This window comes from Oncorhynchus gorbuscha, linkage group LG19 (genome assembly GCF_021184085.1).
Source record: "Oncorhynchus gorbuscha isolate QuinsamMale2020 ecotype Even-year linkage group LG19, OgorEven_v1.0, whole genome shotgun sequence".
In the NCBI taxonomy this organism is placed as follows: domain Eukaryota; kingdom Metazoa; phylum Chordata; class Actinopteri; order Salmoniformes; family Salmonidae; genus Oncorhynchus; species Oncorhynchus gorbuscha.
This window is the reverse complement of record NC_060191.1, coordinates 58,416,913-58,429,230: the sequence shown is the minus strand read 5'-3', so window position 1 is coordinate 58,429,230 and position 12,318 is coordinate 58,416,913. Positions and strand designations below refer to the sequence as shown.

Below are 12,318 nucleotides of genomic sequence, written 5' to 3'. Positions count from 1 at the left end.
AATTGAGAACCGCCTCAGGCAGCCAAGCCTAACTAGACACACCCCTAATCATACACAATCCCAATGCTAATAAAACCCCAATACGAAACACAACATATAAACCCATGTCACACCCTGGCCTACCCAAACATATAACAAAAACACAAAATACAATGACCAAGGCGTGACAGAACCCCCCCCCTAAGGTGCGGACTCCCGGACGCACCTCAAGAGCATAGGGAGGGTCCGGGTGGGCGTCTGTCCATGGTGGCGGTTCTGGCTCGGGACATGGACCCCACTCCATTAAATTCCTATTTCCTCCCCTTCGCGTCTTGGGATAATCCATCTTCTCCGCCGGCCATGGCCTAATAGTCCTCACCCAGATCCCCACATAACTGAGGAGCAGTTCGTGACAGAGGGGCAGCTCATGACAGAGGGGCAGCTCGGGACAGAGGGGCATCTCAGGACAGAGGGGCATCTCAGGACAGAGGGGCATCTCGGGACAGAGGGGCATCTCGGGACAGAGGGGCAACTCGGGACAGAGGGGCAGCCCGGGACAGAGGGGCAGCTCGGGACAGAGGGGCAGCTCGGGACAGAAGCAGCCCGGGACTGAGGGGAAGCCAGGTACTGAGGGGGAGCCCAGTACTGAGAGGAAGCCCAGTACTGAGAGGAAGCCCAGTACTAAGAGGAAGCCCAGTACTGAGAGGAAGCCCAGTACTAAGAGGAAGCCCAGTACTGAGATGAAGCCCAGTACTGAGATGAAGCTCAGGCACGTAGTAGGCTCCGGTAAATCCTGGCTGGCTGGCAGATCTGGAAGAGACTGGTTGTCGGGCAGATCTGGAAGAGACTGGTTGTCGGGCAGATCTGGAAGAGACTGGTTGTCTGGCAGATCTGGACGAGACTGGTTGTCTGGCAGATCTGGAAGAGACTGGTTGTCTGGCGGCGCTGGGCTGACTGGCGGCACTGGCGGCGCTGGGCAGACTGGGAGCAATGGCGGCGCTGGGCAGACTGGGAGCACTGGCGGCGCTGGGCAGACTGGGAGCACTGGCGACGCTGGGCAGACTGGGAGCACTGGCGGCGCTGGGCAGACTGGGAGCACTGGCGGCGCTGGGCAGACGGGAGACTCCGGCAGCGCAGGAGAGGAGAAAGGCTCTGGCTGCGCTAAACAGGCGGGAGACTCCGACAGCGCAAGAGAGGAGAAAAGCGCTGGCTGCGCTGAACAGGCGAGGCGCACTGGAGGCCTGGTGTGTGGTGCTGGAACTGGTGGTACTGGATCGAGGACACGCACAGGAAGCCTGGTGCGGGGAGCTGCTACCGGAGGACTGGTGTGTAGAGGTGGCTCTGGATAGACCGGACCGTGCAGGCGCACTGGAGCTCTTGAGCACCGAGCCTGCCCAAGCTTACCTAGCTCGATGCCCACTCTAGCCCGGCCAATAGGAAGGGCTGGTATGTGCCGCACCTGGCTCTGCACCCGCACTGGAAACACCGTGCGCTCCATAGCATAACACGGTGCCTGCCCGGTCTCTCTAGCCCAACGGTGAGCACAGGGAGTTTGCGCAGGTCTCCTACCTGGCATAACCATTCTCCCTTCTAGCCCCCCCCAATCATTTTTGGGGGTTGCTTTTCCGGCTTCCAACCGCGTCGCCGTGCTGCCTCCTCATACCAGCGCCTCTCCGCTTTAGCTGCATCTATTTCTTCCTTGGGATGGCGATATTCTCCCGGCTGCGCCCAGGGTCCTTTTCCGTCTAATATCATCTCCCATGACCAGAAGTCCTTATATTGCTGCTCCTCACAATTAACAGGGAGAGTAGGCTCAGGTCTGACTCCTGACTCAGCCACTCTCTCTCTCTGCGCTCTCCCCCATTAAATATTTGGGGGTTACTTTCGGTTTTCGCTCTGCGTCGCCGTGTTTTCCTTTTAGACTCCATTCGTCTATAGCCCTCTTCGCACTGCTGAAGCGAATCCCAGGCGGGCTCCTGCACTCGCTCTGGGTCGGCCGCCCACCTGTCGATTTCTTCCCACGTCGTATACTCCATGCCTTTACCTTCCATAATGTCCTTCTTTAGCTCCTGCCAGTTATCTACGTCGTTGCCAATTACACGCTGCTCGGTCCGTGAGAGGTGGGTGTTTCTGTAACGGCGTTCGTCTGTTGAAAGAAGAGAGTCGGACCGAAATGCAGCGTGTAGGTTACTCATGACGTTAATGAAATTAATCGCGGTACATGAAATAACTGAATACTAAATACAAAAACAACAGAACGGAACATGAAACTAATTACAGCCTATCTGGTGACTACAACACAGAGACAGGAACAAACACCCACAAAATACAAAGCGAACTCAGGCTACCTAAATACGGTTCCCAATCCGAGACAACGAGAATCACCTGACTCCAATTGAGAACCGCCTCAGGCAGCCAAGCCTAACTAGACACACACCTAGTCATACACAATCCCAATGCTAATAAAACCCCAATACGAAACACAACATATAAACCCATGTCACACCCTGGCCTACCCAAACATATAACAAAAACACAAAATACAATGACCAAGGCGTGACACCGGCCTTGTTGATAGTGTTGTTAAGAAGGCAGAGCATCGCTATATTATAGACAGACTTCTCCCCATCTTATTAGCTACTACTGCACCAATATGTTTTGACCATGACAGTTTACAATCTAACTCTAAGCAGTTAGTCATCTCAACATGCTCAATTTCCACATTATTTATTACAAAGTTTAGATGAGGTTTAGGGTTTTGTTCCAAATACAATGCTTTTAGTTTTAGAAATATTTAGGGCTAACATATTCCTTTCCACCCACTCTGAAACTAACTGCAGCTCAAAGTCAGTGGCATGTCGTTAGTAAAAAGTGAAAAAGCAAGGGGCCTAAACAGCTACCCTAGGAAATTCCTGATTCTAACTGGATTATATTTGATAAACTCCATTAAAGAACACCCTCTGTGATTAATGTTAGACAAGTAACTCTTTCTCCACATTATAGCAGGGGGTGTAACACAAATGTTTTTCAGCAGCAGACTATGATCAATATGTCAAAAGCCCCAAAGCTTTTAACTATCATTCATTATATTGTTTAATAGTGTAGTATCTTTTAATTTAGTTTAGTAACATGATTTCTTCATTAGCAGTACGTTTGGGCTGCCAGACTTAATTGCCATACCTTTTGCCTCATCCCTTTCAACCATACAATTTTTCAATTCCTCATCAATCCAAGGGGATTTAACAGCTTTTACAGTCATTTTCTTAATGGTGCTTATTAGTAACTGGAATAAGTATTTTCATAAATGTGTCAAGTGCAACATCTAGTTGCTCCTCATTACACACCACAGACCAGCAAATATTCTTTACATCATCAACATATGAATCACTGCAAAACTTCTTGTATGACCTCTTATATACTATATTAGGCCCAGCCTTTGGAACTTTGGTTTTCCTAGATATGGCTATTATATTGTGATCATTACATCCTGTGGATTTGGATACTGCTTTAAAGCAAATATCTGCAGAGTTAGTAAAAATGGGATCAATACATGTAGATTTAATTCCTGTGCTGTTTGTAACTACCCTGGTAGGTTGACTGACAACCTGATCCAGTTTTGCAGCCACTGGTTACAGTTTGAAGTTTTTTCCTGAGTGGGCAACTTGATGATACCCAGTCAATAATTAAATCACCCTGAAAATATACTTCTCTGTTTATATCACATACATTATCAAGCATTTCACACATATTATCCAGATACTGACTGTTAGCACTTGGTGGTCTATAGCAGTTTCCCGCAAGAATGGGCTTTAGGTGAGGCAGATGAACCTGTAGCCACATTACTTCAACAGTATTTAACATTAGATCGTCTCTAAGATTTACAGGAATGTAGATCTGAATATAGACTCCTCGGATGTGCTTGTGTGCGTTAGAAAAAATGTCAGTTCTTTAGAAAAGTATAGAATTGAAGTACAGTGGTGAAACGTCAGCGCCAGTCACAGTGCGTAGATAAAATCACTGTGGAACCAAGCCAGAAAGAAATGGCCAAATTCCACCTAGTGCTGCGATAATTGCATTGTTTACTCTATAACCTGTTAGTTCATACGCCTTGTGACCATGATGTAAGGTCGAGACAATATGACAGTGGCAGAATAAATTCAACCGCACCTTTCTTTCATAATGAAACTGGAGAGTAACCTCTGTCAGGTGAAGTCCACAAAGTATATTTCATGTAACAAACATTTACATGGTCAAGCAGCAGGTAGCCTAGTGGTTAGGGTGTTGGGCTGGTAACTGGAAGGTGGCTGGATCGAATCCCTGAGCTGACAAGGTAACAATTGGTTGTTCTACTCCTGAGCAAGGCAGTTAACACACCATTCCCTCGGTGCTGAAGCTGTGGATGTTGTTTAAGGAAGTCCCCCGCACCTCTCTAATTCAGAGAAGTTGGATTAAATGCAGAAGATACATTCAGTTGGACAACTGACTAGTTATCCTTAATGTTTCTGACATTTTTGGCCTGATAAACAACTATTGATCTAGAACCACGGAGAGTTACCGCAAGTCACAAAGAAATCAGGAGCTGCCTCCACTATTCCAGCACCATTATAACATCATCAAATCACCTATGCTAAGTATACTAGTGACAACTAAAAGATACCAAAAACAATTTAGGGGTTTAGAATTAGGGTTATGGTTAGGAGCTAGGTTTAGGGGTTAGGGAAAAATGGATTTTGAATGGGAATAAATTGTATATCCACAAGGTTAGCTATACAAGACTGAGTTTGTGTGTGTGCATTCATACAAATAGAAAAACACATACTTGCTCACTCTTCTTGTAGAGAAATGCCAACGCCATCCTTTCTTTCATGTTGACGAACCGACCTATGACTCTGTCATACAGTACATGTTTTATTTTTTGCTGTACAAAGGAGCCACCAGAGGACTACACAATGAGATTAAACAATTCAAATGACATATTTCTCTTGATGCGAAGAGATCGGAGTGAAGCCAAATCCAATCTGGCTTTTTTTTTCAAATCCAATCTGACACTTTTCTTTCTTTTTCGTCTAGTGCACAGGAGCATTCACAGGTGAGTTCACTCAGTTTAGCTCAGTGCTGATTGGCTATTATTTTATACCTTTTTTATCAAGGGAGGCCAAATGCTCGCTGGCTTCCCTTGCATTCAATGCTAGGGTGGCAACAATGTCATACTCTTCATGACCAGACAGCATCAGATAGATGGCCTACACATGGAGACAGAGGGCCGCTGTTTTGCTCACTCAGATGCTCTTTGACTCCCCACTGCATATGGTGGTCTAGTCAGTACAGACAACAGGTATTTCCTAGTCACTATTAGCATCTGCGTTGTTTCCAAAGGAAAACATGGAGATGTTTAGATTAGACCACATACTTTTCATTTTGTTCATTACAGTGTACCCTTGTATTCAAAGGTCATTTCATAGCTTAGAAAATGTCAATTATCATGGTTGTTGTCAAGAATCCTTTTATTTTGGCTGGCAGGGGGTCAAAAGGGACAGCAACATGAGTGTTCACCTGAGGTAAAGGGGAATCCTGTGGGAGTGACTGTGTTGATGGAGTGGATGGGTCAGGTGTCAGCAGTGCTGCAGAGGGCACACAGACAGCCAGGCGGGGGTGATTCTTGTTTCCCTGAAGTGGCCAGTCTCTATCATTCCATTGCTGTTTTTCTCTCCCCTTCACAATGAGGCCATTCATCAGCACACACAGCAGAACTGTGAAAACCTTTGCCTAGTAGGTGCCCTGAAACAAGGGGCTTGTGGCAAACCAGCTGGACGCCTGTGACTCATCCAACAGGACTGGGGTGTGGACAGTCAAGTTGACTCACAATCACCACCTCACACTGCACCAAACAGCTATTAAACTAAACTTTTATGATACAGAGTAGGATTTTCTCTGTAGACGGCACAGTGCCATCTGAAACCTGAGGATGAAAGCTTCAGTTGAAGAGCAAGACGATTTATGCGGTTATTCAGTGGGGGTTTTGTGGTTTGCGTTGTTACGTATGTGGAAAGCACCTGTGTCAACATGTTGTGGGTGTTGGGTTATTCCAAGGTTTAGATTCCTGAAGAGATTATTGCTAAATTAGGCTACTGGGGTGGCAGGGTAGCCTTGTGGTTAGAGCATTGGACTAGGTTGCAAGTTCCAATCCCCGAGACTATGTTTTCTGATTTATGAATGGAATATTTATCTGGAATATTTTAGAATGAGCAAAAAATGTATTCAGAATGAATTTCCTACATTAAAATATCATTGACAGAATATCCATATTCATTCAGGAACTGTTTATATGTTCTAAGTTTCCGTCAGTGTTGGTTTAAAGAGTACACAAATATTTTATAACTCGACCTCGATTTATGGACGACTTTTATGCTTGCCAATTACAGTTTTACCGCATGCCTATTCATTTACAAGGCTTTATTTACTAACTAATATTGTTTTAAAAATGACAGTGGACATAACGCTACTTTACTTTGAACAGTAGGCTAATTCAAAGAAAAACGGAAGTTGCCTGTCTGGCCACCAGTGTCGTGGAAAAGTACAGTAACCGCAAGCTACCTGTAAGTCTACAGTCACAATTTAACATTCATTCTGAATCAGATCGTTAACTTATACGATAGTATCAATTGATATTGATCACATAAAATTAATTGATATACGCTTCCAAATAGGCAAGCACATCTCATTTATTAACGTCTTGTAGGGCAGGAGCGTTGCATATCGTATTTTTTTGCAGTCGGGCTGCGTTTCTCAGCAGATTGCTCGATCGATCATCATGTTAATGCTATTCTTGGAACATTAAACATTTCTTTAGGCGTTGTGAGCTCTGACAATATCAATGTGCGACTGCAATTAAGACTACTTGAAATGTGCCCAGCTAATTGTCTTGCTATTCACAGGAGCATATTGAGGAGGAAGTCATTCTGCACGGGCAGTATGCCCCCATTACCAGGCGCTGAGTTGGTTCGTACACCGGTTCATCTGTACCGTTACCTTCTTAGATGTTGCAAGCAATTGCCAACCCGTGCAATGCAGCAACATTATCAACATGCTATAAGACAGGTACAGTTTGATTGTAGCCCATTACAGTTGTTACAGCATAGGCTACGTAGTGTATAATTTAGACATATCTGATGGTATTGAATGTTACAAAGAGCTAGGTTATAATGGCCAAACTTGGTCAACAATTCACTTTTTCGTATCAAACTAGGGTTACAATAGTCACACAGACGAAGACGATCCTGAGAGGATTCAACTGATCATACAAAGAACTATATCAGATGCAGATTGGATTCTCGATAAAGTGAGCATTGCCTTTGTTGTTTTCAAACTCATTTTAATTGACAAATCACACAACAGTATGTGGAAAGACTAACTTTGATAAGTTCTCAATCTGTTGTGTTTTCCAGTATAATAAGAAATGAGATGTGTGAAATAAGAGGACAAGACTGCTGACTCTATTGGACTTCCATGTGGAACAAGCCTTGATCAAAACAGGATTTTGCCTGTTCTGCCATGCAAGAAACATCCCAGGGACAGATACATCAATCAATGTAGCAATAAGAGAAGTGATGTTTACCAACATTTTTACTGAGGGACCAACGAACAGTCCTCATTTGTGTTTTAGTGCTGCACTACACACCTGATTCACCTAGTCAAGTGGTTTGATTTGTTTATTCAGATATGTTAGTGCAGGGCTTGAACCAAAATGTGGGCTGTATTGTAGTCCCGAAGTAGAGGATTGGGAAACACTGACAAAAGTGTAGTCCTCACTTCTGGTCCTCAAAGCAAGATTTGCACATGCTGTCCACTTACTAATGTGTATTTATTGTTACGACAAAAATATGTTTGTATATCCGGCAATGTTACAATAGAGGAGCAGGATGAGAGTTATGTTGAGTCTGTATTTATCGTATGTAAACCAAGATTTTCATGCGAATATTCTAAAATCTGCATTTTTTTTTTCAATTTTTCCACCAAATTTACTTGTTGAGGATACAAATCAATGTACTATTTTGCTTAAGTTTTCATGTACCAAATAAAAATATAAAGTTTAATGTGTTTCCAATCAAATTTGATTCCCTCCCTCTTGTAAAGTTTGTGTCATCATCCCTTCATCACCTGTACCATATTTGAGGAAATACCAAAAATATATTTGTACCATAGACTGATTCATTTGAAACTTAACTTGCAGTAAAGCTTTCATGACTTAATATTAGCTTACAAGTATTTGATCATAGGAGTTGGGGGGAAAGGATCTTGTGCATTGATAAGCACACCAAAGAAATGATATGTGTAAGAAAGACTACACTTGTAATGGCCCACGTTACACCATAGCCTGATGAATTTGATGGTTAACTTTTCCCTTTTTGATTTAAGCAAAAATGAAAATGTGGCACAGACAACATGGATTGTCTCAAGCAATAGTTTGGCGCTCGAGCAAGTGGCGGGTGCACGATCAATATCTACCTGGATGAAGCCTGAGGTGAAATGTGAAACTAGCTAATGTCTAAAAAGCCTGAGTGCATTTAGCTAGCTTTATAGTGTACTCCTAAGGGTTTTCTGAAGTTAGCTAACTTCAGTTAACTTCACATTCCAGCTCAGGCTTCATCCATGTTATGAAGGTGGATATTGATCGTACAAATGCTGTTAATTCGAGGCAGCTTGTAACTGCAAGTTTATAGCGAACGCCAAACTCTTCATTATAAACTGGGTGGATCAAACCCTGAATGCTTGGCTGACAGCTATGGTATATCAGACAGAATAACACGGGTGTGACAAAACTAATTACGTTGGTAACCAGTTTCTAATGTCAATACTGCACCTCAAGGGTTTGTGTTATATGGCCAATATGCCACAGCTAAGGGCTGTATCCAGGCACTCCACGTTGCGACACAGCCCTTAGCTGTGGTATATTGGCCATATATCACACTTGCAGTTACAAGCCACCTTGCTTAATTAACCAGGTTTCCATCCAACCTTTATATGCAAGTAAAGCACAAGGTGCTAAGTCAAGTAAAACAAAATATCACCTGTAAATTGTTCTGTGGAACGTGATACAGTACGTTTCCACTGTAAGTAGGGAATCAATAGAAGAGGCAATGGGACTGTTGTTCATCAATGGGTTCATCAATTCACTGAGGGGGCACAAAGTATGTGGGGATGGCTGGGGGTGGTCTGTAGGGGGGGGGGGGCTATGTCCCCCTTCTGTATGTTGGCGAATTTAGCATTTTTCAAACACCTGAAACAGCTTCTTCCTGCAATCTAGAGCCATAGTCATTATGCGTAATTCTATGTTTTTAAAAATTACACATTACTGCATGTCTAACAATACTGGAGCCGTCTGTATCCCCCCCGACTGTTGTTTCTTTTTTTAAAGAAACTAAATATGCTTCTCTGCATCTCTGCTAAAATGTGTAAAAGATTGATAGGAATTTCTTATTCAGTACATTTAGTTATTGCTTACTTTTCTAAAGTCTACCAACCTTGCCAGCAGGCATGATACCTAAGATAGTTAGACAAGCTAGCTACTCTAACTTGATTGATGGCCTGAAATGGCATCTTGGTAATGAGGTTGGGAGATTGGGAACCTACCTGGGCTTAGATCATTATGTATATATTTTTGACAGGACAAATCTGAGGGGGCACATGCCCCTGTGCCAGTGGCAGTTGGTGGCGTAAATTTTTATTTTTTTATGCGCATGGCCTTATTTCTATTCCAGCATATTGGATGACAGTCATTCCATTCATCCAACTCAAATGCTCCCTATACCCATCATGAGGTTGCTACAACATAACCTATGAATAAAAGTTTACAACGTAGGTGCACAGGTCAAGCAAAATTTGAGTAATCAAGGTGATCATCATGTTCTCATCCCTCGGCATCTAAACCTGACGAATGGACATCGTCCAATGGTAAGGGCACTAAACAAAGACGTGGGGACATGTTTTCGCACACACACGCATATCCGGATCTGGTGTCGATCAAACCAGTAGCTTGCTAACAGGTTGATATATAGCTATACTAGCATATTAGCATATGACTTACTTGACTTTTGATTAAATGTTTAGAGAAAGGAGGACCAAAGGAGAAAAATCCTTCTACCTCCGGTTTCAACTGTCAGTTGGAAGAAGAGGGACCGCAAAGGCAATCCAGCAACCCAGATCAGCAAGAAGGCATGCAAAGGGGTCTGTACCGGGTCAGTTTTTAGATATCACCATTAAATCTGACCATTGCCCTCAAGTACTTGGATGAGGATTTTCTACTGAGACAAGTTTTCTATCAGGATGTAAAGATTTATGTATGTCACTGATGTCACTTATGTATGTAATTTACCTGATTAGAAGGAAGGAATGCGAGCCAGAAGTATTTTGGTCCTCAAGTGTAAATTTGAATAGACTCCCTTTTGGACAATTATGACACAATCTGGATGCACTCTGTAGTATTTTTTTTTTTAATCTGACTTTTTTATGAATATGGTTCAATTCTGACACATCTATTCACTTATTTGTCGTGTTTTATTTACAGATATTTTCAATACCACCACTGACTGGACCAGTATTCCCAAGACAGTTGGTATGTACTGTATAACATTTACTGTCTTTAGAAATTATCTTGACAAACTTAGATTATAATAAATGGTTAGGGTGCTCATACACACTGATTTGTGCTATCAGCAGCAGTCAGGAACAACTCACGATCATACTGTAGATGTAATAAACTTGAGTGCTATAATATCATCAGTCACTTTAAGTAGTTCTTCCCCAGTGCTGTGTATAGCCATTATGCTATGCTTATGGGCCTACTGTTGTTATTTACTGATGATGTAATAATGCTACCTCTCACACTTGAACTTTCAGTTTTTTGTAATGTCTCCCCACTATCAACAGTTGTCTGATGCTGCTTCTTGAAAGAACTCAAGGTAAATGGCGCCCGAAGAGAATGGCTGACGTTTTACATGCTCCTGACCAATTGTGCTACTGTTCGTTTTTTGTGTTGTTTGTAACTTATTTTTTGACATAATGTTGCTGCGGCCGTCTCTTATGACTGACAATAACTTCTGGACATCAGAACAGCGATTATTCACCACAAACTGGAAGAAGCTTTTTCCTGAGTCTGACGAGAAGGATATACTGCTCTCCTGAGAACAGGCCCAGATCCCCGTCATTTGCGTAAAGAAAAGACGGCGGAAAGAGAACGCAGATCGGGCTGCCTTCTAAGAATCCGTAGGCAAACGAGTAAACTCCCACTGCCATCAATTCTACTTGCTAACATGCAATCATTGGAAAATGAAATTGATGACCCACGATTGTCCTACCATTAAGAAATGTAATATCCTGTGTTTCATGAAGTTGTGGCTGAATGATGACACGGACAATATAGAGCTGCAGGGATGTTCACTGGCAAAACAGAGAAGCTACGTCTGGGAAGACGAGGGGTGGGTGTGTGTGTCTTTTTGTCAATAACAGCTGATGCACAATGTCCAATATTAAACAAGTCTTGAGGTATAGCTCGCCTGAGGTAGAATACCTTATGATAAGCTGTAGACCACGCTATCTACCATGAGAGTTCTCATCTATATTATTCGTAGCCGTCTATTTACCACCACCGACCAATGACTCGGCACTAAGAGCGCACTCAACCAACTCTATGGCCATAAGCAAACAAGAAAATGCTCAACCAAGTGGCGCTCCTAGTGGCCCGGGGACTTTAATGCAGGCAAACTTAAATTTTTACCAGCATGTCACATGTGCAAACACAGGTGCAAATGGAGAAAGAAAACTCTAGACCACATTAACTCCACACAGAGATGCATAGAAAGCTCTCCCCAGCCCTCCATTTGGCAAATCCGCCCGTAATTCTATCCTCCTGATTCCTGCTAACAAGCAAAAACTAAAGCAGGAAGTACCAGTGACTCGGAAGTGCTCAGATCGCATGGATGCTACACTACAGTACTGTTTTGCTAGCACAGACTGAAATATGTTCCGGTATTCATCCAATGGCATTGAGGAGTATACCACCTCAGTCATCGGCTTCATCAATAAGTGCATCGATGACGACGTCCCCACAGTGACGCCTATAAGAGATCCCGCTATGCCCTCAGACGAACCATCAAACAAGCAAAGCTTCAATACAGGATTAAGATTGAATCCTACTACACCGGCTCTGAAGCTTGTCGGATGTGGCAGGGCTCGAAAACTATTACGGACTACAACGGGAAGCCCAGACGCAAGCTGCCCAGTGACGCGAGCCTACCAGATGAGCTAAATGCCTTTTATGCTCACTTCGAGGCAAGCAACACT

At 43.4% G+C, this 12,318-nt stretch overlaps 1 protein-coding gene across 1 annotated transcript; it reads left to right on the top strand.

Annotated features, from left to right (window-relative positions):
• The first annotated feature begins 6,334 nt into the window (after positions 1–6,334).
• lyrm9 (LYR motif containing 9) lies at positions 6,335–8,072 on the top strand. The gene is made up of 4 exons (XM_046315955.1): positions 6,335–6,575; positions 6,915–7,077; positions 7,226–7,318; positions 7,425–8,072. Exons 2-4 carry the CDS (start codon positions 6,952–6,954, stop codon positions 7,437–7,439), a joined length of 234 nt encoding a protein of 77 aa, XP_046171911.1. The 5' UTR covers positions 6,335–6,575; positions 6,915–6,951; the 3' UTR covers positions 7,440–8,072.
• Positions 8,073–12,318: the final 4,246 nt, after the last annotated feature.

What these genes read in the sequence shown, in the direction of transcription:
- lyrm9 (XM_046315955.1), top strand. Translation starts at nt 6,952, where the DNA reads ATGCCCCCATTACCAGGCGCTGAGTTGGTTCGTACACCGGTTCATCTG. An exon ending in ATCAACATGCTATAAGACAG is followed by an intron (nt 7,078 to 7,225) that starts GTACAGTTTGAT and finishes GTATCAAACTAG; the next exon opens with GGTTACAATAGTCACACAGA.